This window comes from Melanostigma gelatinosum (assembly GCF_949748355.1).
Source record: "Melanostigma gelatinosum genome assembly, chromosome: 17".
Lineage (NCBI taxonomy): Eukaryota > Metazoa > Chordata > Actinopteri > Perciformes > Zoarcidae > Melanostigma > Melanostigma gelatinosum.
Window position 1 is genome coordinate 3,600,343 of NC_136650.1, and position 26,467 is coordinate 3,626,809.

The 26,467-nt window shown below is 44.3% G+C and overlaps 1 protein-coding gene across 1 annotated transcript in view; it reads left to right on the forward strand.

The window, feature by feature from the left end:
* Positions 1-5,022: 5,022 nt before the first annotated feature.
* Positions 5,023-26,467, forward strand: part of col11a2 (collagen, type XI, alpha 2) — a gene marked incomplete at its 3' end in the record, with an annotated part of 54,928 nt that continues 33,483 nt past the window's right edge. The window contains exons 1-6 of the mRNA XM_079287733.1: positions 5,023-5,064; positions 5,873-6,021; positions 19,056-19,217; positions 20,462-20,672; positions 20,866-21,028; positions 22,634-22,756. Coding sequence (XP_079143859.1) covers positions 5,904-6,021; positions 19,056-19,217; positions 20,462-20,672; positions 20,866-21,028; positions 22,634-22,756 — 777 coding nt within the window. The 5' untranslated portion in view covers positions 5,023-5,064; positions 5,873-5,903. The remainder of the gene's footprint in view (positions 5,065-5,872; positions 6,022-19,055; positions 19,218-20,461; positions 20,673-20,865; positions 21,029-22,633; positions 22,757-26,467) is intronic.

The window sequence follows — 26,467 nt, forward strand, 5'->3', positions numbered from 1 at the left end:
GCTGCACTTCTACACGTGACTGTATAGTTGTGACATCACAACCTTCTGAAAGACTTGATGGCTGGTTTTAAGACACGGATTTTGAATATGGGCGGTGTGCAAATGATGATGATGATGGGGACAGAGGTCATGAAACCAAAAGAAAGATGCGTACAATGAAATAGGGTACAATGAATCAAAAATAATGAGTTAAGATAAAATAATTCTACGGTAAATACTTTTAATGTTAAAAAGATTTCGTTGAAAAGTACCATTACCACCTTCAGTTGAAAAATGAATTTACCAAAGACGAAAATGAATCTTAAAAATAACTGAATCGGATTTTAACGTGACAAATGTCCATAAAGCAAACCTGACCACACACACACACACACACACACACACACACACACACACACACACACACACACACACACACACACACACACACACACACACAGATACATTAAGACAAGCATTCACATATACACTCCATCCACCCCCAAGCAGACAGGGTTGCCCCAAGTGGTGATTACAGTCCTTGAATATGAATCCTTGACTTTAAGTGGATAAAAACTGTACATGCACACACATGCAAAGTCGAGCACAAGCACATACCACAGATGTCTCTTGGGGTGTCTCTTTTTACAACATGTGTCTACTTTAAGAGCACAGGGAGGAACAGAACCGTTCTCAAAACAACTCTCTATCCACTGTGTCCAGGAAGCCAAAATAAGAAGCCCGAGCTGCCACAGCAAGGGAGCGTTTCCTGGTGAAGCTCCAGTGTGTACAAAAGGAGGGAAATAGCTTCCATCAGGTATTCACTGATGTGACAAAGTCTGAGTCTGCTGTTTATGCTCCAATGTTTGCTCTCTGATTTCTGATCTGTTCAGTCTTGTTGACCTCTGTCCTCCTTTTGTTTTTTGTATTCCATCAAAGTAATGTTTTTATGATTTTCTATATTCTCCCTGCGGTTTTCATATTTAGGTATAAATGCAGCCCAAGCCATATTTCCCTTCTGATTCCTGATGGATAATTGCTAGATGCAGCAGCCAACAGCTCCTTCTCACATCAAAGCTCACCCTATAGTTTCTTATGAGAAGGCACTGCAGTTTTCTGCTTTGGTAGCCTTGCATGGACGGCACATTACCGCCGAAGAGAGATTAAAAAAAAACATGGCCATCGTACTTTAAGCGTGTCCCTTTTTTCTTTTTTTGGAATTTAGTGCTCAGTAGAGATGTATTGCAGGGACGGAGATGGTGGAAGCGGCCTTCTGATGAGCACACAGGTCCAAAAAATTCAAATTGCACAACGTATCAAAGGAAAATGAACCGGCAGAAACCAGCAGAGGATCCACACTGAAGCTGATATACAGCACTATAGTTTAACCATTGTTCAAGATGTATGCTCTCAGTGGGCAAAATGTTATGCTGTCCATCTTTACATTATAATACAAATGTTAATCAATCAAAATCTATTCCGAGTTAAATGAAAAGCCTGCATGCTAAACAGGCTGAAAGTGTTCTGTTGGCACCAGCAGCTTCATAAGGTCATCCCACCTTAAACCTTAGAATAGACCTGGCTTTATATGATGACTTCATTCACCCAAAACATGATTAAACTGTGTAATTAATTAAAAGTAAATGTTTTTGAAACTTGACCATCATCCAACTGCAGATCTGAATCTGCTCAATCAAATATAAGCTGTATTCAGGCCGTCTCCTTGTTATGTCGTCTTTATGCTGATTTGATCAACCTGGCTCTGGACCCTGATCGGTTCTTGTCACTGTCTTTATGACAGTGGGTTATAGCGTTAAAGCCACTGATTATTATTATGGTATGTCCTGGTGAATGTGTTATGTTACTGCCAGTCATTGGCCGTCCTGCTCATCAGATGTAATGCTACAGAGACACAGAGCTTTAGTTTTCAATGTGCACTTGTAGCATGTTTGTGTTGCGTCTGCCTGCTAGCGACGCTGTAAGTGAGGTCCTGCTCTGACTTCTCTCCCAGTGGGTCTCACTTACAGAACAAGTAACCCAAATGCATTACTACATTCATCCATTTTGGCCACAATGGCGATGATGCATTTCAAAGAAATGTGATCAGCTCACACACGTCTACGTCTCCAAACTTTAAAAACACTGATTTGTAATATTGCAAGATTACGCTGCAAACATCGTGAGAGTGAAGCAAAGATTTAAAGCATTCAATCTTATTTTGAATTGTTTGAATCCTATTTTTCACTTTAGAAACAGCAGTTTACATTTTCAACCTCTCACATTTTAGTTTTCTGTTATGAATGAATCATTTCAATGAATGAGTGTTCATTTTTCATATTAACATGACCCATCCCTCATATAATTATTCAGAAACATAACTAACAATGAGCCAAACATTCCTGCATGTTAACCCACCACCATCTAAAAGCACGATGCGTATCCAAGCTCATAGGAGGTCGCATTGTGTTCACTCATAATACCACATAACAGTGTGTGTCCTGTTGAAAGGCTGTTGAGCAAGGCACTAAAACCTACAGTGTATTGCTGCAAGTCAGTGTGTAGGAGCTCCGACTTAATAACTCAAATATGAATTAAAGGAAACATTGCACCACATTTACCACCAAGATGGATGTCTACAAAACTTCATGACAATACATAGTCGTTACTTCAAAGTCCGTATGTACGGATTGTCCATGTTGACGTAAATGTTGGCACAACTACAAAAGAGAATTTATGTCCCTTTAAACATCTCTGTAATCCATCCTTCATCAGAATGTATTGATGTGATTTAATGTCAGGTAAAGGAACACATCACGTTTGACTCTTTCTTGCCTTTAGAGGTTTTATTTTCTTTTGCTACCAAGCTCGTAGAAAGAATGATGTAAGAGGAGTTATCATGGAAATACCACAGAATGCAAACACATCCCCCTCCTTTCCCCTCGGAGAATCAGAATGGGGGGGGGGGGCAGCAGAAATGAAGGGTAGTGAGAACGCGTGAATGCTATAGAGCGTCGAGGGGTAATTATGGTTAATTGCTGCTTTCTGGATGTGGAGTCTGCATTCAAAGAAAGTGACTAACCACGGGCTTTAAGACGACAGAGACCTTTACGAGGCAGACGGCTGGGCACAGGGGCTAGCTTTGAAATACACAAGATGCTATCGAGTGTTTATGACAGGTGGGGATATGAAAGCCGCTTTGAAATTATGAAAGGAATGTCTAGTGTAAGGTTTACGTCCCTGTGGTTTGATATCGTCTCAGCAAATAGAATCAGTGGCTTTGAAAACTAAACTTTACTCAGCAAAGAATGTGGTGTTCATATTGTTGTGGACTTTCAGGGTTTTTCCCATAAAAGTGAGACATACATGTTAGAACTGTAAAATGCAATGTGATACAATAACCTTCCAGTAAACACTACTTTTGTAAGGTGTTCAGCTAGTGTTGACTCTTGTCAGTTTTGAGAGTTTATGTTGTTGTGTTGTTATTTTGTGAAGCAGCACTTCTTACAGGCATAAAGGATCCTCAACAAATCTGCTGATCCGACTCACGTACATCCAAACGGGGCTAACTTTGAGAAGTGGCTGCATCGCTAACAACCAGGCGTCAGCTTTTGGTTGTCGAAACTCAAAATATGGCGATTTTTAATTCACCTTATATTTTGAGGAATTAAGATACAGTTATGCTTCAGCTTGATGAAAATAAAATGACATAAAAGCTTTGTTACAGTCACCAAACCAAAAGAGTTTTGTGTTTCATCTGTTACAGAATTTGAATCATTCCTGGTGTATAAAATAGAGTGGTTCTTCACAGATTCCTCAGAAGTGATTCCAGCGAGTCACCGGTTGTCCATCCGTTCTCTACCTTTTAAATGTTGGTTTTCTGGACCTTTGTTCGGGTTCCCACCACCGAGTCTTGTTGTGGGTCCCTTAAGTGACGCCAACATCAGCTTGTCCATCATCTCTACTCTGAGAGAAGACCTGCAGTCTGTCTGGATTACTGCTGAGACAGCTGATTCCCCTCTCACATACAGCTGAAGAGAGATGCAGGTTTTGCTTATTTTTAACATGATAAAAAGGCTAAGAACTAGTTGAAAAGTTCTCAAAATCGTTGCCATTGGCAACCTGGCAACCTTTATGGTGCCCTGACATAGTGTGATGCACCTTATTCCTCTGTGCCATAGAGCTCCATGGTGTTCCACAAATATCAATCACATATGAGCCACATGGGTCACATGTTGCTTGAATATGAAAAACACAGCAACCATAGTTTATATTTATTTGTATCAATCCCACATGCAGCATCCTGCTGTCGTGAATCTACTTTCATTCTGAAGGTTTTTACAGAGGAGATGCTCATTTATCATTCATAGCCGCATTTATACAATATTGTATTCCTAGAAACATGATGAAAATTGCTGTTGACAATAATTCCTGATTTATGGAGTGATACAAAGAGATGTGAAAACTCTGTTTCTAATATGCCGACAAAATGAATCAAGAATTTTGAACTTGGGTTTATCCAATGTTCACATTTCTGGTCAGGAAATGTATTTAATAAGATATTGCCTTATTTGCATATTTTAACATACAATTCTCTCTCTCTCTCTCTCTATCTCTCTATCTCTCGCTCTCGCTCTCGCTCTCGCTCTCGCTCTCTCTCTCTCTCCCTATCTCTCGCTCTCGCTCTCTCTATCTCTCGCTCTCTCCCTATCTCTCTCGCTCTCGCTCTCGCTCTCTCTCTCTCTCTCTCTCTCTCTATCGCTCTCTCTAACTCTCTCTCTCTAACTCTCTCTCTCTCTCTCTCTCTCTCTCTCTCTCTATCTCTCTATCGCTCTCTCTCTCTATCGCTATCTCTCTCTCTCTCTCTCTCTCTCTCTCTCTCTCTCTCTCTCTCTCTCTCTCTCTCTCTCTCTCTCTCTCTATCTCTCGGTGCACCTGAGCTGCTGCTCCAAAACAAGGGCACGTGGGGCTGGCCAATCAGAACGCGAGGAGAGCTCCTCGGATTGTGTGAAAGGGGCGTGGTAAATTGCGCGGACAGAAGCCCGATTGGCTGGCCGAACTCTCACTCTTCTGCCCTGGCACAGCGCGGTGAGTCCTGCTGTCTTTATCTACCGTTTACCTGAACGGTTCCTCGTGGTTTACAAAGGCAGTATTTTCATTGACACAGAATCCAAGACGAGAACGTGTAGAAGTAGAAAAGGTAAAGAACCTTTCTCCCACCGCCCTTCTCGCATTGTTTAAAGATAATCAGACAGAAAACAGGCTTCACTGACCACTCACTCACTCTCAGTGGAACAGAAAGACTCAATTGTTGTGTGCGTGGTGACATATTTGTAAAGGTCTATGTATCATTAAAACAGTCAGCTCATACTCTCAGATGTTGAGGACTGAGGGCGCAATTACGCACGCCCTCCGTCTCCCTCTTTTGCCATTCACTCTCTCTCTCTCTTTCCCTCCCTCTCTCTCCACACACACACACACACACACACACACACACACACATACAAACACTCTCTCACTCTCCGTGGGAGTAAGTGTGTAAGTAAAGAACGGAAGAGGGAAAGAGAGAGAGAGCGTGATTCCAGGTCTCTCTCTGCTGCTCTCTCCACTTTGGGTACTCGTACCCGGTCTGAGTCAATGGGGCTTTAGCACTAAGGGGTTAAACGTTAAAATAAAATATATTTATTCACCCCGAAACCCCCTTTAGTGTTTAGGTTTTATGCATTAAGACAGACAGACATAGGTAACCCATCAAGGAAAGTCTCCGGGAGAGAGGTAGACGTATCCAGAGGCGTGCCTTTTTTTTGTCTGTTGCCTCGCAGAAGCTTCAGTCGGGTCCCTGTCGTCGGCTGGCTTTCTGCGAGAGGATAACTTCCACCATATCCTACATTTACAGCTCAACCAGGCCGGCGAACTACTGCAACACTATGGATACTGGAGACTGTCCCTTCCGCAAGAAACGGAGACCATGGCGCATGGACTTCTCATCCTTCGCCTTGGTAACCGTGGCGCTCATCGCGTGCCAAACGACCGTGATTCGGGCAGGTAAGACGGCCTCTTTTATTTCCAGTTGGGATGTTTGTTGTGCGTTTGGCCACCTTTGGGTCTTTTTTCTCAGTTTGAAACGTCTTCATCTTTCGCTGTCTGTCTGGATTTACCGTGCGTAAAAACTCATCCATTATCAGACACTTACGCACCTGACATGCTTATTTTCATTTTCCCAGAGAAATGTGGCCAATCATTGCGTCACAATATTCAAATATGTAAGTCTTTTGCGCTGTTTTGCGTTGATACTTGTATATTTAGAAGTGTACATGCTTAATTTCAGTCAAATTCCAAAAGCATCGCAGGGCGACTTGTGTTTCTAAGGCCTTATGTAACCATAGTCCCGGCATATGTACATTGACAGGGAAATCGAAGTATCCGAAATGAACCTATCATATTTTCAGCGCTGCGTCTCTTAATTAATAAGGTCCATCCCATTCAAACAAACGACGAAAAATAATGATACCAACATCCGTTTGTCAGCTTATTTGTGTATGTATTGATAAAGTTATTTTTCTTATCGGGCAGCTGGAATCTGCCCAGCCTTCACACACCCTGTCCGGTGATGGATGTCACAACCAATAGCGACAGAGTTAAATACGTTATGAAGTCATATTATTATGTATTGTTGCTGCAGAAAAACATATGACATATAACGTGGTATTATGTTTTGAATAAAAGTTTGTTGCCGCTTTTTTGGACCTCGTTCCCTCAGCTGTGTATCTGTCTGTGCGTGCGCGCAGCCTGCTGACAGGCAGGCACGTGTTTGTTTGTCATTCTGAACAATTTGTCCGATGTTGACTTTTCCAGTTTATCTTTCTATAAACTTAATTTCACTTCCAAGAATCCATGCTGATGGTGCGCACTTCTGTGGCCCCCTCCCACCCGCAGGGGCCCGTGGGTAGGACGGTGCAAACAGCTGCTTCAGTCGCTTTTAATCGACCAAACATCCCGTTTGTGAAACGTGAACTATTTTTTTTGTTCTGTGTTGCAACTGAACGTCGTCCTGTGGGTAAACTGGGCTGCCAGCAGGGACCGTGCAGGTTGGCTGGGTGTTTACAGTTCAGCCTGTGCACCAGTCCATCCATCTCTGCTCGTCCACGGAGGGATCGCTGAGTTTGAAGGATGTGACAATAAGCCATGAAAGTTGATTCTGCGTTTTTTCACCGTTTAGAATAACACTCTAATGTTTGTATTCTTTGTAATAGTGATTAGTACATTGATATTGAGAAGAATGGTTTGTTTGCGAACAGTCGGAAGTGATTACTTTACTTTACGGTCTTACGATCCTCTCCCCTCACCATCCACAGGTGAAGAGTAGTCCGCCTAAAGGAATGATCTGTATGCGCTGCAGTTCCCTGGCGCACCGCTAGTAGTCTTGATTTATTTTTAACACAGAGGATCCATTGATTCACCTGAACAGCTCAGATCTGACTTAATGCGCCATGGAAATAAATCAAATTAAAAATAAATCCATAAAGGTGTTTTCTTTGGTAACTGCAGCAACAGGACTGTTGAATATGATTTGTGAGGTTTTAATTAACTATTTGAAATGATACATTTAGGATTTTTGTTCGACTACAGTGGATCTGAAGCTGGTTGGAAAATGTTTTTTTCTAACTATGGTTTTATGATAATGTACAAAACGAAGGCAGGTTTAGTTTACACACAGGAATAAAGTTGCTTTAGAAGCTTCAGTGGACTCTTTATTCCTCGTTTGGAGAGCTCGTGGCAGGGACAGCTTACGGACCAAGGGGGCTTTTGTGACATAAATTGCCCTCCTCCAGTGTATCCTTTGGCCCCGTTTCCAATTTCAGATTGCGAGAGGCAATTGCACCTTCCCGTCTTCTCCCGTGTGTATTTTGGAGACGGACGACTGAGACATTTTTGCCTTCTATGAATAGGTTATTATGCGGCGCAGCACCTCGGTCTCAGCGGCGCGGGGGTGAAAGCGTCCAGTGTCTCCGTGTCTATGTGCGCTTTGTACAGTTCTGTTTGTGTATATGCGTCCGTAAACTATGGATGCACCCCCCCCCCCCCCCCCCCCCCCGGTGTGGAAATGTATGCCACATATATGTGAAAGTGCCTCTGTGTGCAACACCTCGTGCAGGTTGTATTTATCATCGTAAAGGATACATTCGAGGCGATGTGCGCGCGGAGGTGTTTATATGATCAAAACAAAAAAGTTGTGATAATGTAAAGTGACGCGAATAAAAACCTGCTTTTTTTCTTTTTTAATTGCGTAAATAGCGTCCCTGCGCGCACAATGGATCATATGCACGCCGGCCAGACGCGCTGGCGGACCATTGCTTGCGCGCATGCATTCTGTATGCGCGTTCCTGTGCGGGCAGCGTGGTGCAGCCGCGCAGATGTTAGTGTAGACTTACTATAACAGCGCCCCACCCAAGCAGTGAAGGACCGATTTAGAGAAGAGAGTGGTCAGAATCTTTCATGTTTATTCTCTCTCCCCGGGAGAATGAAGACTGGGTGAGGAGGAGGAGGAGGAGGAGGAGGAGGCACCCAGAGAGCAGGAGGCCTACGGAAAGGCATGAAAGCTGAGTGTTGTTCAAAGGAGGAAGAAAATCAGAGGGCAATATTTTCCTGACATGGATGTTCCTTCACTTCATTTCAAAGATGAGCACAACTTAACCCTGCTCTCTCTCGCTCTCGCTCTCTCGCTCTCTCTCTCTCTCGCTCTCTCGCTCTCTCTCTCTCTTGCTCTCTCTCTCTCTCTCTGTCGCTCTCTCTCTCTCTCTCTGTCGCTCTCTCTCTCTCTCTCTCTCTCGCTCTCTCTCTCTCTCGCTCTCTCTCTCTCTCCTCTCTCTCTCTCTCTCTGTCGCTCTCTCTCTCTCTCTCTCTCTCTCTCTCTCTCTCTCTCTCTCTCTCTCTCTCTCTCCTCTCTCCTCTCTCTCTCTCTCTCTCTCTCTCTCTCTCTCTGTCGCTCTCTCTCTCTCTCTCTCTCTCTCTCTCTCTCTCTCTCTCTCTCTCTCTCTCCTGGTGAATATAACTACACACATACAAACCATACAGGCTGCACTCATACAGCGTTCGTACCTACGGAAATGAATGTGCTCTAATTTGAAGATATCCCACAAAATCATTGATTTGTAACACACGTAATAAAGAACGCAAAAGTATAAAGAACAGAAAAAACCCACACGGGCCGGGAGTGAGGGGACGTGGGTCGGTCAAACTAAATCCGTTCTTTCACCAGAGGACAGCCGTTTGTTCCCCGTGTGAAACGAGAAGTCAACATTGATTTATTTCTCACGTAACTGCCGTACTTCAACTCAGTTGTTTCCTGTGAAGACGGACATTTATATTGAAAAGACGCCCTAACACTAAGATGCAGAGCTACGAGCCATTCGACTGACTTTCCTCTGCAGGATTCGATTTTCTTGCTGCAGGAAGACCTCATATATAAACTTTCCCTCCCCTCAAAATGGCCTGTTTTTGTCTCAGGTTAGCATCTATTCATTTCCACCAGTTCACAGCCGGGTATGTGAAGACTGTGACAGCTTTAGGCTCAGTTTACTGATGATTATTAAGTGTCACTTTCCTATTCATATCCATCACTTCCCTGTGTAATCAGGAGTGTTGAAAGGCTCAGGTCTGGTTCATGCCGGGCACCCTCAGCATCGCTCTCAGTCTCTCAGCAGCATCTAACACAGATTGATGGCAGGAGACCCTGTGGTTGTGAAATCAAAACTAACAGAAGTCAAAGCCGAGAGACACGAGAGACACAAAGACGCTCGTGAGGCCTCGGTTCTGAACTGTGACGTCCCCTCAAGACTGGAGAAAAAAATCCTTACTGCAGACTTAAGGGAGCACAGCAAGTAGCAGATAGTTCGTCCCTGGTTTCAACGATGAGGATTTAGTGGTGTGTGTGTGTGTGTGTGTGTGTGTGTGTGTGTGTGTGTGTGTGTGTGTGTGTGTGTGTGTGTGTGTGGGTGGACGGTTAGGCGTCGTTCCTCCAAGGCATTCTGTGTTAGCAGAAGATGTACAAGGACTGCAGGAGAGTGTGCCAACTGTATAATGACAGGCTGCCTGTAGGAGTCTATTCCTAGTCCCTGGTATTCCGTTGCGTAGGAAGATGCGGAGACCAGCTGTGTGCTCCTGCATGTAATGTTAATGTACATCTCTTTTCCAGACATCAATACCGTCGGCATCGGTCCATTTGAAAATAGTTTGAGATGGTTGTTTGACCGTTACGAGCGGAACAGTGTGGCTCTTCAGTCCATCAGATATTAGGAGACGGAGGTTTCACATTTAGAAGACATCACAGGACAGTACTTACCTGTCTGTACAATTTCATAACTTATCTGGGAATATTGGAAGAGGCCTAATGCAGTAATCCCCAATTATGGACTAATATCAGAAGCATGCAGTGTTCCTTTCCTCTTTCTCAGACCTGCTTCGGATTCGGCCCACAGGAGTTGCTTGTGTAAGTTACTCTCGTCTTTGTCACTAGTCTGACTCTGAGGTCAAATATAGGTGTTCAGATACCACTGTTCACTCTTATTAAAGAGGTTTTATTCAATATATTATACATTTGCTTGACGTAAAGACTTTTTCACTCTTCCTCAAATGACCAAAGTGGTTTTTTTTTTGCACGTTTTAGTTTATTGTCTATAAATTATGTGTAAAATGTGTGCATCAGCACTGACCAGTTTTCAGAGGATTATAATTAAAACATTTTTCGATGGTCCAGTTTGTAGAATCTCAATAGTCAGTAGTAAAATCTAATTTCAGAACCGAAATACAGTTTGAGGTGCTCTGCGTATTAGTTTCGTGTAATGAGTGCTTTATCTTTCAAGTGTTTTTAAGTGTCTTTGTGAGGAAGTGCAGTCAGAGCTGACCAATCAGCACAGACACATCAATGGGTCTACGGCGGCCTTCTGATTTGTGACAGTCGGTCACAGGGAAGCGCTGCCTGTCTCCTGGTGCTGGTACAGTAGGTCTTGCGGTGTCAGGATCCACCCTCGGCTCCAAACTAAGACTGTGGCCTCCAGCCCTGAAACCACACGAGACTCCAGCACGACACACGTTGGTAGCGTCGGACCGGCACCGACCGGCACAGACCGCATAATGGCACAGGGGGGACAGCAGAGGACTTTTTTGGCCATCTGCTGGCAGCAGCTCCCCGATGGAGGGAATGAAGAAACCACATAAGGCTGCAGCACAGTAATTAAAGTAGTGGATAAACCACACGGACTGTGGGATTCATTCGTGGAGGTACTTATTAGTGCTGATGGAAGCAGGTGTGAAAATAAAAATCTGTTAACATGTAAAACACTAAAATGTTTGGACTTCTTGGTTCCCCTTTGGTGTTTGTACAGAAGATGCATTAGTTTCACTGTGAGATGAATAATGTTCCACTTTCCCTCTAGTTTTGTGTCCTCTCCAAAAGTCCAATAAAAACACGTCATAGACATCCAGCTAACTTTTAGTCATCTGCAACCGTGCTGCCTGCTGTGGGGACTGTTGTTAGATGTTATACTGTGCACTGAAAAGGACTTGCCAGTACTTGTGAATTGTTTTCCCCTCAGTGCATAAGCACGTTACAAGCAAAGGCCCAGACACCGCTCATACATTGATCAACACTACCGCCTGCATGGCATGCTTCACTTTGCCTCTTTTACTCAGTCTGTAAGACTTTGTGGCAGGGCAGACATGAGAGCGCTGCAGGGATGATGTATTTCTGTCGCCCAACCAGGAAGTTACATCACACTGGCTCCCTCGACAAGCAGCCAATGGGATTCTTCCACTGGATTTGTGATTGCTGCAGAAAATAAGCTCTGAGGCAAACAGATGTAATGATATGTTTTGTTCAGCGAGATAATCTTTTATGACTTTTGAAACGCGAATGCAATCTATGAACTACACCACATCACATGACTTCATGTCACCTTCATGTCATGAAGCAGCTAAGATGAACAGTGTTCCAGTGATGACGTTTAGTAGCCTCTTGTTAACCGCCTTCTTTAAGACACGTAAAAGCGTCTCAATTCACCAGAGGGGTGTTCACTGACCTGTTTCATGTCGTCAAAATCTTTTACGCTTGTGTTAACAACAGACCTTATTTTAGCCATCTAACCAAAAACCCATTCAATAAACACATTGACTTCTAAACGAGGGAACCGGAAAGGCAACCCGGGTTTGTAGGACTCATTCCTGCAGCGCTCTTATGTCTCATAATGAACTCCTTGCTGAGTTCTTTAGTTTCGATAAGTAGCCGCACAGTTTGTGTTTGAATTGCGTGGCTGAATTATATGACTGACCTCAACTTTCAGATTCATTTTTGATCTTCTGATGTCTCGTTCTTTAACTCCTCGAGGTTTTCTCCTTCCCGCCTTCATGCTGAGTCCTCTGGTGTTACTGGGGGAGTTTATTGAGACATCTGTGATGCAGGCTCACCTCACCATCAGTCATAAGCTCCCACTCCCCTTTCCTATAACACACATTCAGTGCTGCTCTTTCCCCACTCAGAGCAGCTAGCCGCACACTGGCACATGGCGTGCCTTCTACATGATGATTAACACCACACTGACAAACCAACCCCCCATTTTATACCATATAAATAATGCAAACTCTAATCACCCCCTTTTTACAGCATGGGTACTCATAATGGATTTTCTGTCTGTGTACAGAAGGCTTTATAAATACATCGTAACTACAGAGCACCATGTTGAAAATGACTACCTGCAGCAGCTCGTGCACCGAGCCACCTTGGTCAGCTGGGTGGATGACTGGAGTTCACTTTACGCCTTCTTTTGGTTTTATATTTAACTTTTTGTCATGGATGATGCTTCCTGGATATCAATATGTTCATTTTCTTCTCATCTCAGGCCTCTGAAAAACCTGCCATCTTGGTTTATTATTAGAGGAGACGCAAATATTGAGACAGAAGATTGTGTGTGTGTGTGTGTGTGTGTGTGTGTGTGTGTGTGTGTATGTGTATGTGTGTGTGTGTGTATGTGTGTGTGTATGTGTGTGTGTGTGTGTGTGTGTGTGTGTGTGTGTGTTAATCCAGTCATTGACAAACACTGGAGTCACGAGAGATAAATCGCCAAATAAATTAGCAGAAATTCTTCCATAGTCTTTTGTTTCATATATATATATCTGCAGTACACCTTTTAGCCACACGAGGGGGCCTGGGTGTTCATATTGTTCTGATAATTGTAGTCTACTTGTAACATTGAATCTAATATGAAAGGCTGGCATACATTGTGTGAGTTTAACTGAACAGAGGAAATGAAAAGAGTGAGATAGCCTGTTAACTCCGCCTGAATGCATTTGTTTGGTCTCATTTATAAATATTAACATGTATATATGTGTTCAATAACACATGCATAAAACAAAGTTGTGATTCATCAAACGTGTATCTCTTCAAACTGGCTAGTTCACCTATTTAGGGTGATACAGAAATGAAAGTAAAAATGGTCAATTTACACACACATTCTCTCTACTCATGATTCACAGATAAGGTCTATTGCGGATTGGGTCGCGATGGTTTGTCTTTCTTTTTTTTTCAGTGAAAAGTTTGTGAAACCCTGTTGACCTGTGGTCAATATTGCACGTCCGTCTTGCTCTGCGTGTCTAACAATGTGGCCGTTGTGCGAAGGGGAGAGGTGAGGGGTCAGCGTGTCAGCTGGAGTGTGTGTCTGGTATTTGGCACAGCTGTACCAAAAGAGGAACGCACACACATGCACATACACACAAGCAGAAATCATTACACAGAGCATCTATAGGCAGAGAGCCCAGGAGAGGAAATAAAGGTTTTCAGTTGTCACCTCACACAGGTCTGCAGTGACCCAGGACTCATGCAACCGCATCAGGTGTCGACCTAGAACATTAAATCACTGTGCTGAAGGACCGACTTTTTATTCATGATTTTGAGCTTGATTTTGAGTTGTCCACGGTGTCCACTAAATCGTGTTTATTCTTATTATTTAGTAACATGGGGTCATTTCATGTTTCACGTTGCCTTTCGGAGAAACCCAGCACGCTGAATCCCTGCAACCTATGACCTTCCATTCTCTCTCTGATGTGTCGTGCATGCAGGGTCTAATCTGTGTGTCCAGATAAAAGAAGTGTGTGTGTGTGTGTGTGTGTGTGTGTGTGTGTGTGTGTGTGTGTGTGTGTGTGTGTGTGTGCGTGTGCGTGTGCGTGTGCGCGCGCGTGCGCGTGCGCGCGCGTGCGTGTGCGTGTGCGTGTGTGTGTGTGTATATGTTCTGTTAGTCAAGTCGTTCACCCTGTTGGCTGACAGAGAGTACAGATTGTCTTCAGTAGTTCAGTAATCATTAGCATTGTTTATCTGTCACTCCTGTGAGCGTGTGTGTTTGTATCGTGCGTGTACAAATAAACACCTGTGTGTGTGTGTGTGTGTGTGTGTGTGTGTGTGTGTGTATGTGTGTATGTGTATGTGTGTGTGTATGTGTATGTGTGTGTGTGCGTGCGCGCGCGCGTGTGTTTGTGTAACGTCACGTGGTTCCTTCCAGCCCCTCAACAGACTGGATACTCTCTGTTAACAGTGAATCTGTTCAGCTCCATCTAGTGGCAGCTCAGGAGAACTACAGTAATTCAAACTGCTGCAAACCTCTGCTGATTTATCTGCACGCCTCGTCTTACAGTGTGACTGCCAACCTGAGCATCACATGTGTTTTGTATCAGGTTGTAATAAGCTGGTGGTCTGCATGTTTGGTTAACAGTGATAGCTTTGTTTCAGCCCGAGGCTCCTGTATTCACCTATTACAGGGCTCCATTCTACACCAAACAGTTTAGAGATTCACATATTACCTCAATGAAAGGATTAAACGCTTGAATTTGAATCTGATTACCGAAGAAATTATGTGGATAAAGCCAATCCTGTGTTTCTAAATGTCTGATGTGTTGGTATTTTGGAGATATGAGGCACAGCATCATCATTATATTGTAACATCATTCAGCTTCACTGCAGACCTTCATAAAAAAAAAGAACATTCAAAGTATACCAACAAGATTTAAAACGTAGACATGCCTGCACTTCTTCTAAAAGCTTGAGTTATGTTGAGCCGCTTGTTAAAATAAACAAATGAAATTTGAAGAAGTTTCAGAAAGGAAACACCACAGGGATTGTGCAAGATTGTCCCCAACATCAGAACCATTTCAGATTCAATTAAGACTCAATTTGAGTGGTTAAGGCCCTGTTTTAATGTTCTGTGATCAGTCTCATGTGTTCTGAAAGTGGCCTTTTTCCCTGCAGCCAGCTGTCAGTAGGGGGAACTGTACAGGCTACTGTAATCTTTACCTACAGCACCGGTTGTAACGAGGGAGCCCTGTTTCCTGTCTTAATGACAGCAGTGGGATTGGCCCGCCTTTACATCAAAAGGCTGCAGCCATCTGCGAGCGCTTATGGTAAGAAAGAGCGATGGAGGGAAGAGGGGGGTCGAAAGAAAGCAAAGAGAGAGAGTTTGTTCCTCCTGGCTTTCTGTTTTTCTACCTTGTCTAGTTTCATATTTGCCACCCTTCATGAGCTGTGTTGGTGCGTTTTTTTCTTTCTGCCCGGGCTGTGTGTGAGTGTGTACCTCTGTGGCCCCCGCGTGTTATTTCTGTGGGTGTGTTTTTGTCGTGATTGTGGTCCTCCAGGCAGGAAGGGCCCCGGCTGCAGATGTGAGCTGGGCAGGCAGCGGGGGGAACAGAGCGGCACATTGTGCTGGGCGTACTGGGCGAGCTCGGGCTGCAATCTGATCCAGTATCCTGCCATCACAGAACCACACTGTCTACTGTCACTGCCTGACCCCCCAACACACACACACACACACACTCCACCTCTGCCTGAACCTCTCTCTCCCTCCTTTCCTCCCTCGACCTCTTTCTCATTCCCAGCATTCCTGTTCGGACCTGCAAAGGTTTTGAAAAGTTGGAGGGAAAAGTTTGGACATTGCACGCAAAGTCTGTAAAAACCATGAAACATGTCCATTTATGAATCTTCCTGTTCCCTTTGAATATTGTAACATATTAATGCAAATCTTAGAGTCCAGTCAAAATGTAGAGTGGTGCAGGGATGATGGGTTTTTGGAGGCCAACCAGGAAGTTATCATCACACTGGTTCCCTCGACAAAAAGCCAGTGGGATTTTTAGATTATTGCAGAAAATGATGTGCAAAAATCAATTTAATGACGTATAGTGGAACAGAGCATTAAAATCTCTTTAGTTTGTGTTAACTATACAGACCTTATTTCAGGCAGATAATTAATAACCCAATTAAAAAAAACATTGACTTCATCGACTCTATTGGCTCTGGAAATAAGTAGAGAATCTTCAATGAGGAACTATGCTATGTAAATATATATATATATATATATATATATATTATTTGTCGTCTACTTCTCTCAATGTTCATTGGTCTCTCTCTGTTTGTGTCCTCCTCGCCGTATGTGTCTTCATTTCTGTTTTGACCTGTCTCACGTTTGCACTTTCACTCACTCATCTCTATTCCTTTCTACCTCTCACATATTGCTGATACGTCCTTCCCTTCCTCACCCCAAGTCTTCCTCTCTCTGTCTCTGGTGTAGAGTGACGGTAATGGGCTGTGGTCTAGACACCCTGAGGCAAAATGAACGCGCCATTTGCTTTGTCTGAATAAATATTACCACCTGTGAAACGATTAAATCCGAGACGCTGGGTGTCACCTAAACACAAGAGCCACGGACGGGATCGCTGTGGTTTTTAGGACAAACACAAGGAAACTTGACATTCGAGCCCGATATAAAGCATCATAAGTGGCTGCTGTTAAGGCTTTATATTGCAGTGTTACATTATAAAGTAGGATGAGTCTTTGATTGTGGCTCTATGTGTGATGTTAATGTGCGAGCAGGAGCCTTCATTTAGTGTCTGCCTCCTGGTGTATTGCCGACACACTGGTCGCTGGCTTTGCCCTTTACAGCTCCTTACTGTACCAGTAGGTGATATATTGAGCAAAAGTGGCCCAAGTCATCATTTCTGCATAAATGTGATGCTTTTTTTTGAAGAGCCTGCAAATGAGAGTTTATTAATGGGGCTGTTGAATGAAAAATGAAAACAGAAGTTTTTGCAAGCTGCATGGCGGGAGGGCTTGGCTGTTATCTTTCCATCAACAGCTGTAGTTTTTACACCAGCAATGCATCACAGCCACCATCAGTTTATTATGAGAAGGGCCATAGCAGGGCTGGCTGTGAATGAACTTCGTTGGCTGTGAATGGCTGAGTGTTGCTCTCTGGTGCAGCACAGACACAGAGGGGCTGATCATCAAGTGTGAGGGAGGATAACTGAGCTCAGGAAACACTGTTCAACTTCATAGCTGCCTCACTTCAAAACCATAGGGACCCATGACGATGTTGTGTCTAAGGTATACGATATAATAACATTTGATTTGGTGCGGTCTGTACGACACAAAGCACATTAATAGAGCAGAAAACAACTATTTGCTGTATAACAAGTGGGTGGAGGGATGTCAACCTGAACAGAGAATGAAGTCACTCTCCCTCTGTTGTTTCCGAGCCTCTCTGTGCTTTGGTAACACAGCCGGGGCGCTTCAGTGCACGTGAGCAAAAACGAACCAAATTATGTTTAAGATTGTCAGTTCATTCAGGACGGTTCCAAAACTGTAAGTCTTTAGAGGACAGAGAGAAAACACTGAGCGCTGACCTTTAAGTGACTTAGCTTGTCCTTCTCCATCTGTAGTCTTGCAACCTTTTAATTTATATGTGCTGTTTAACCCATGAAGGCAAATTAATTATGACATACGTGGTTGCTTTTATCCAACTTGTCTTACACTGCAGCATTTATTGTATTTATTGTCGGTGGTCATATCGGGAATCGATCCCTGAACTCCTGAGCTTTTCAAAGTGAAACACACAGACTGACACAGTGCCCTTGAGCAATGTGAGGAAGCCGACGAGGTAAACCCCCGTTCAGACTGAGGGTGGAGAAACAGACTGGTTGACCTCAGCGTGTGAAAGTGGAGACAGGATGTGAGTGTGGTGGTACAGTCAATGTGTGTGTGTGTGTGTGTGTGTGTGTGTGTGTGTGTGTGTGTGTGTGTGTGTGTGTGTGAGTGTGAGTGTGAGTGTGAGTGCGCGTGCGTGTGTGTGTGTGTGTGTGTGTGTGTGTGTGTGTGCGTGTGTGTGTGTGTGTCTGTCATGTGAAGCTGTGAAATGCTTGTCTATCCTCAAACATTCATTTGACTCAGCACTATCACATCAACGGCCACTTGTTTCCTGATAAATGAGCAGAATAGAGGGAACTGTCTCCGCTCCCATTTAAACTGAGCTCTACTGTACCTGCCCCGCAGTGGTTCATGTGTGTCCTGGACTCGGGCCCATTTGCTCCTGCACACTGCTTCCTTTCTTACATTATGCCTGAATGTACAGTGGGAGCCATTGTGGACATCGCCTGTACCTGCTCCTGTGAGGCATTTAGTCGAAGAACATCTAAGATTGCTTGCGAGGTTCACTTATTTTGATCCTCTGGGCCAAGTTGGGTCAGCTAAGAACGGCTGCAGTGAAAGATACAACTGTCCTCTAGTTTTGATTCAGCAACATTGTTCACTTTAAAACAAAAAAAAGTTGAACTTTACAGTGATTTCTATACAGCCTTTTAGACCAGCCTGGTCTAAAAATACCTGTATTCACCCTCGGACTGAAACCCTCCTTTTCAGCGCCTGTCTCTTTGAGACACCCTCCCGAAAAATCCCAGTCGGCTCTGATTGGCTTGTGAGAAGAATATGAGGCACCTTTGTTCCGGTGTATTCTAATGATCTTGCATGTGACGTGGGGAAGGGGAGCCACATCTGAACGGCTTGTTGAATCACATGTGATACCCAAATGTCTTTGCACAAGCACTTCATGATACATTCCCTTCAAGCCCTCTGTAGTGTAATTGATCATTTGTGTTTTTAATCTGTTTTAGGGTTTGTGTAAAACTATCTGTATCTGTTTAGCTCATCATCACTGTAGAAGAGATATATACCTCTAAATCCAAAAATGTAATGACGATTCTCTTCTCTTCCTCAGACCCCGTGGATGTGTTGCGGGCTCTGCAGGTGCCCTCTCTCCCCGAAGGCGTGAAGAAAGTCCCCGGCTTCTGCGCATCCCGTCGCTCCGGCAGCCCCGACCACGCTTACCGCATCACCAAGAAGGCCCAGATCTCTGCCCCCACCAAGCAGCTCTTCTCAGGTAGGCTTCGACCGGACGGGGCCGAGGCCGTTTGACTAGGAGAGACTGCCACTCGATCACCATGAAAATACATCACGATCTTGCTTTCATGCTTGCTGTACTTAAAGGCGTCTGTCCATTTGTGATTGCATGTTCATCATGTTTGAGGACTTTACGAAGCTCCAAGCAGAACCACAGAGGACATAATAGTACACAACAATCCTTTTCATGTTAAATCTAACCTCTGTAATGTTACATTTGGTTTCCAGAATTATTTCACAGTAAAGCAACTGATTCACTCGATGGGCCCTTTATTTTCTCTTCATATGTTGATGCTTCCATGGCAGTGGCAGTTTTTAAATGTAGACGCTGTTTTATTTCGTTCAAGAACCTGATTCGTACAACAAAAGTTACTTAATATAAATAAGAACATTTGTTGGGTGTATATCCAGACTTATTAATGTCCCTGCGTCGTACGTTACACCAGTACCACCGCACACTGTAGGACGGGCTTAATATTTAACATGTTTACGGTGAATTCCAGAGTGAAGAAAGCGACATTCATAATGACAGGTTGCGCTTTATGTTTGGATGTGTTTTAAACGGAGCTCTCTGGAGTCTGTGAGGCTGTGGTGCCCCATGCTAGATTGCTCATGGATATAAAATATAATTATGTGTTGCAGTGGAACTGTGTGGGAGAGCCATAACAAATTAACGAAAGAATACTGTCTGACACCCTGGAGTAAGGAGCGAAAAAGAGAAAGTGCCACTTATGTGGTTGTGAAGAAATCCTCAAAAGTCAAAGCTGATTTTCACCTCATTGTCTGAGGTTTAGCTGCCTTCCTTCTCCTGCTGCCCACCTGTTATTACGTGTCCTCGTCCTCTCTGCCAGCTCCACACGGGACTAACTCTGATATTCTTGATCCTGCGTCAGAGCCTCTTGCTTTAATCACGTTGAGCTTTCAGTTTGTTTTTGCACTTTCTTACCCATCTCTCATCCTGCTTCTCTATTCTTGTCTTTCTTCCTTAGCCACAACGTCTTCCTCTGTCCTGCTTGAAACCCATTTGGTTTGCCTTCTCTTTCCTCCCTTTTCACCTCCATCTCCTGCTTCCCTTCTTTTTCCTCAGTGAACTTACAGTCCATTTTTGTTTCTTGTCCTAAAATACCCAAAGGCCAGTCTTGTAATGACCCATGTTTGTGATCTAACTCTTTGCTTCTTTCATTGTCTCTCTCTCCTCCCATCCCTCCCGTCCCTCATCAACAGGTCGATTCCCGGAGAACTTCTCCATCATGGCTTTGGTTAAGGCCCAAGCTGGTCTCCAGGCCTTCCTCCTCTCCATCTACAGCGAGCAGGGCATCCAGCAGCTGGGCATTGAAATGGGACGCTCCCCTGTTTTCCTGTACGAGGACCAGAACGGCAAGCCGGCCCCTGAGGACTATCCACTGTTCAGAGGCGTCAACCTGGCTGATGGCAAGTCAGTAACCAGCAACAACCAGTTTGTGACTGGTTGAGACGACACGTTTGGGGTCATGTGGGTGTGAGTGGTTGGGAGTAGTATGTGTGAGTATTGGTTGAAAGGATTCGAGGGTTGGTGTGATGCCCTATAAATCAGGCCTGTCATCACAGTACACATTTATTCGCCTTCGGTTCCTCCTCCCTGTCTCTAGGTGGCATCGCATCGCTATCTCTGTTTCAAAGAAAAATGTGACTCTGCTGCTGGACTGCAAGAAGAAGATGACCCGCGCCCTGCCCCGCGGCAACAACGCAGAGGTCGACACCAATGGCATCACGGTGTTTGGAGCCCGTCTGCTTGATGAGGAGGTTTTCCAGGTGAGGACCTGTTAAAGCATAATGTACGAGGGAGATGTGGTTGTTGGTTGGGTGGCTGATCTCTGGTTAAGTACACAGTAGCAAGTTCTAGTCATTAAGGTGAGCATTAATTGAGGCTAAAAACACATTAGTGATTAAAGTCACTGTGAGGGACTTTTAACTGGTTATGAAACAGTCTCTATATGACCTTCATATCACCTTCATAAGTAAACAAGAACATCAGCGAGAAGATGGTCTATTTCTATATCGTTATTCTTAATGCCCGTCATCGTGCCAGCGGGGCAGATTCAGACAAAATCAGTGAAATCATGCAGGTTCAGCAGAAACTCCTTTAGCTCAGACTCCAGCGGGGCCTCCAGCAGAGACCGGTCCACTGTGGACAGACCCAGATCCTCCAGCAGAGACCGTTCCACTGTGGACAGACCCAGATCCTCCAGCAGAGACCGGTCCACTGTGGACAGACCCAGATCCTCCGGCAGAGACCGGTCCACTGTGGACAGACCCAGATCCTCCGGCAGAGACCGGTCCACTGTGGACAGACCCAGATCCTCCGGCAGAGACCGGTCCACTGTGGACAGACCCAGATCCTCCAGCAGAGACCGGTCCACTGTGGACAGACCCAGATCCTCCGGCAGAGACCGGTCCACTGTGGACAGACCCAGATCCTCCAGCAGAGACCGGTCCACTGTGGACAGACCCAGATCCTCCAGCAGAGACCGGTCCACTGTGGACAGACCCAGATCCTCCAGCAGAGACCGGTCCACTGTGGACAGACCCAGATCCTCCAGCAGAGACCGGCCCACCGTGGACAGACCCAGATCCTCCAGCAGAGACCGGTCCACTGTGGACAGACCCAGATCCTCCAGCAGAGACCGGTCCACTGTGGACAGACCCAGATCCTCCAGCAGAGACCGGCCCACCGTGGACAGACCCAGATCCTCCAGCAGAGAACGGCCCACCGTGGACAGACCCAGATCCTCCAGCAGAGACCAGTCCACTATGGACAGACCCAGATCCTCCAGCAGAGACCAGTCCACTATGGACAGACCCAGATCCAGCTCCGCTGCCGCCTTCGACCTGCAGTCAGAGCTCTGGCGTAAGATGGAGAGGAGAGCGCATCAGAAGTTAGAGCATCTTTAGCTTCTGTACTCTGACGTATTCCCCAGTGAAGAGGAATATTTGAGCGGCATACAGTTACAAGATGGATTTAAATCAAATCCTTCGTATTTGATTGGACCACTAAAAAGCAGCAACAGAGGTCTGGCTCCACACACACACCTCCCTTATCGCTAAAATATGCAGATTGATAGATGGATGGGTGTCATGAAATTAGTGGTTGGAATTTGTTGGTACTCGCTCACGTGAGCACCCGTCATATTTTGTTTTACAGGAATAAAACACGAGTGAGTTTTGATATAAAAATCTAAAATTGATTTTGTTTTGTAAAATTGTAGCATATGCTGTTCAATGAGACCGGGGCCGTGATCTAAAAGGGTTAAAAAGGCATTTTTCATTTCATCTGGACTTTAAGATTTTCCACTGAGTCCAGTAACAGATGATATAGCTGTACAGGTTTTTGTTCATCCGTTTGTTTGTTTTCCATAGGGAGACATCCAGCAACTGCTGATCGCCTCCAACTCCCAGGCTGCCTATGACTTCTGTGAACACTACAGCCCTGACTGTGACTCCCCACTGCCCAAGACCCAGGCTCAGGACCCCAACACATACGTGAGTAACCCCACCACAACAAAAGTTCACCCACAGACATAGAAGTCAACATTTGGTCCTCCACCACATATCAAACTTGTATCAAACCATTAACCTTTTATTGAAAAAATGATCTTGACAAGCTCCCGGCAGGGTGCAGTAACGAGCCTTTACATTTCACTCTCACACGTTTAAGGTTACTGCGTCATGAGTTCACACAAATCCCATAGCTCTCAGACTGAACAGCATCTATTACAGAGCGATAACCTCAGACGGTCAGCACTACGCTAACACTGCTCAAGCATAAAATTGCAGGCTCATCTGTAGCTCCGATTAAGAAGGCCCGAACTGAATTTGTGGACTTTGATTTCATTTTTCCGCGGCACTTTTCTAAACGATGGTCGTGTGTATCCTGCAGTGAAGGGCTTTAGAAATGGACTGAAGCACCTTTTACATGGATAGAATTGAGAGAGTTCATCCAGCTTTTATCATGACTGTCACTTCTGAGTCAGTTCATTCAGTTAGGAGCCTAAATGAAGAATCCTCTCTCATCCTGTGAACTGGCCCTGTGGTTAGCACCGTCACTGTGTAGGAAAAAAGGGAGCTTTAAATTCCTGCTGCCCAGAGTTAGCGTGTTCTTTCCGTGTTCGCTTTAAGTTCCTCCCGATGTACCCGGTTTCCTCTCTTAAGGGAGTTATGAAATCAACTAATTTAATCACTGATGCATCAGCAAACATCCCTCAGGATAAATACAGTTTTATCTTATCTTTCCAAGGACAAAAAAAGAAAATCAGATTGTGAAAATATGATTTGTTTTTGGAAAACTTCACGATATGAAAATGTGGTCTTACAGTTAAAAAAAACAAAGGCCACACTAGATGCACCGGTCCTCCTGAAAAATAAAGAGAAGTCCTCAGGTTCAGTTTGGGTCATCTGATAATGTCATCAAAGTGCTGCTCGCCCTTTCTGTCTTCCTCACGCATCCCCGTCACCAGCAGCAGTTTGTATCCATCCACTTTCCTCCTCACCTCCTCGGTCTGTGTGTCCCAGAGGTAACCAAAGGGAAAGCACAGACATTGTTCTGTCATACCTTTCCATCACTACACCTCCAAAAGTGGGCACACTTCCATCATTTCACATTGAAAGCTTGAACTGTTTCAGCAGTATTTAGTTGTCATTTTGTTTCCTGCTCTTCTGCAGTGGAACACAGAGAGGAAGGGGAAAGAGGATGATACAAGCCAACCTGTCTTTCCCCGTTTATTCTCCCCCATAGATTGAAAGAAAGAGAACTTGTTCAGTACATGAAACATGCTCATGAAGCTAAATTCTGATTGGTTTTCTGGTTAAATTGAGACATGCAAGCATTTGGCATGAAGATGGCTTAAGGTGGAGCCTCTTTGCTCACTGAGACTGGTCGTGCACATTACATACATTAGAAGCTTTGCCTCCCTTCTCCTCTCAAATACATACTGATATTTGGGAGCTGACAGTTCCCTGACATCAGCCATTTCCATCCGCATTCAACCATCCAAAGTACATGATCTTTGATTCACAAGCCTGCATGTCAGTCAATACAGTAATTGTATCGTCACTGCACAGAGCTCCAACACCTTGCGTCCCAACCCCTGTCATGTGATGCTGTTGAAATGGCTGCTTTCTGAATGAATAGAAATCATTGTGGTTTTATTCATTGGCTTCATCCATTGCTCTGTTTTTTATTTTCGCTGTTTTTTTCATTCATCAAGGTCGTCTGTGTATTTTTAATACCAACATCTTTCAACCAGCAGCACAGACTCCTTCTGATGAATGGAAAAAATATCAAAGCATTTCATTTTATTGTTATCTCCTTTCATTGTCTCTCGCTGTCTGTCACCGTGTTTTTATTTTTTGCTGCTTCACCCCACATTCACCCTTTTTCCTCTTTACCTTTATTTACCCCTCTGCACATCTTACTCGCCTCCCCTTTGGACATCCTCCCTCGGCCTCTTCATGCATTCCTCTCCATGCTTTCATGTCCCCTCTGCCAACCCATCCATCCTTCCCATCTTTCAATCCTTCCCCGTCTCTCTCAGTACTTTGATGAGGAGCAGGATGACCATGAATACCCCTATTATTATGAGGAAACAACAGGCGTTCCCTCCTCCTCTGCGTCCCCCTCTCCCCAACCTGGGGCCCCCAGTCAACAGGTAAAGAGGGAGCACGAGAGAGGGAAGACACAAGCGGGGTTTTGTGGAAGAGAAGGAGCATGAGAGAGAGAGATGTACGACAGCGATCACGAAGGCATGATTCATAATATAGGTTTAGTTTGCTGAGTATTTGAGTGTCAACTAAATTTGCATCATAGCTTCCCTGCAACATTTCTTTGAAAATCTTCATTTTCACTTGTAGCATTCCACATGTCTCTCTCATCCCTCATCACTCCATACCGCCTTTGTTTTATTCACATTTCACCTTTTCTTAAATCCACATTGAGCTCTCACACCTCGTTTCCACCGTCTCCGTCACACAGGATTACCTTTGCTCCTTATGATTTTTTGTCCTTGTATCATTGAACATGTTGTCATATATGTATGTGTGTTCAGATGTGGCCAAGTGGGGGCACTGGGGTTGGTGTAGGTGCAGCTGTGTTGTTACACCTTTTTCTCACACTCCTCTCCGCTCACTTCTCCAGTCTTCTTCTTCATATGTCCTGTTTAAGGAGCGCACGCTCGTGTTTAGAGACGGGGTGTCACAAAGGTTCCTCAGCACATAATAATCTCTACAAGGAGAAAGATGAAAGTTTAATCACAAAGGAAACCAACTCTGAAAATAAGGGGAAAGCAAGAAACCTAACATGGTTACATTTGTCAGTCATATGATTTGTCTTTTGTTTTGTTCTGTTAAGAAAGGTTACTTTATCTCATGTCTGATTTTAATTTGTGGATCTGCTGACATCACCATTTCAAACCAATGGACAATATGATGATTGGGTGTTTTGTCTATGATGACAAACTGAGCATATGCAAATACAATTTAGCATTAGTAACGTGTGAGAATGTGCCAGAGTAGCCTTTTCTTAAGCTGATTTTGGTCAAATAGTCTTTGTAAATTTGTTTTATTTGTTGCTAATCACACATCAGCACAATTAAATTGACTTTCAAATGCTTTCCTGTGATTGTTTACATTTTGTGGCTTGTGTCTCCATTCACATATTTTTATGCACATTTTGAAGTATCGCACCAACTTCTGACCAAACTAAACATAGACAAGTTTATTCGCTCCAACCCAGTGGATGGAAACGCGTCTAATTCACATTTCTATTTGGCGGCATTTCAAACGTTTGTTTAAAATTTTCTTAGCAATTGAATGGAAACACGGCTATTGTCTTTTATGTTAAACTCCACTCATTTGTTTCACAGCTGATCACAAAAAAAAAGAATAATTTGCAATACTATTTGACCAGGGCATGAATCTGTGTTGTGCTGTTCCTTGCATGATTTCTTCATTTTCTTCGAGGATGTCACCGCATGCTTGTACTTCTGGGTCATCAGTTTCCATGCCAATTTTCCAGTCAACATGGGGATATCAGTGCACATGTTTTTGTCTTGGTATATGCATTCATGGTTGTACATCTGGCCTTTGTGTGGCATACATGACATACACATGTATGCCACATCCTGTCTCCTTTCAGTTGTGTTCTGTTTTGCATATTTGTGGAGTTTATATTTACGGTGCTGGCCTGTTGTTCCTTCA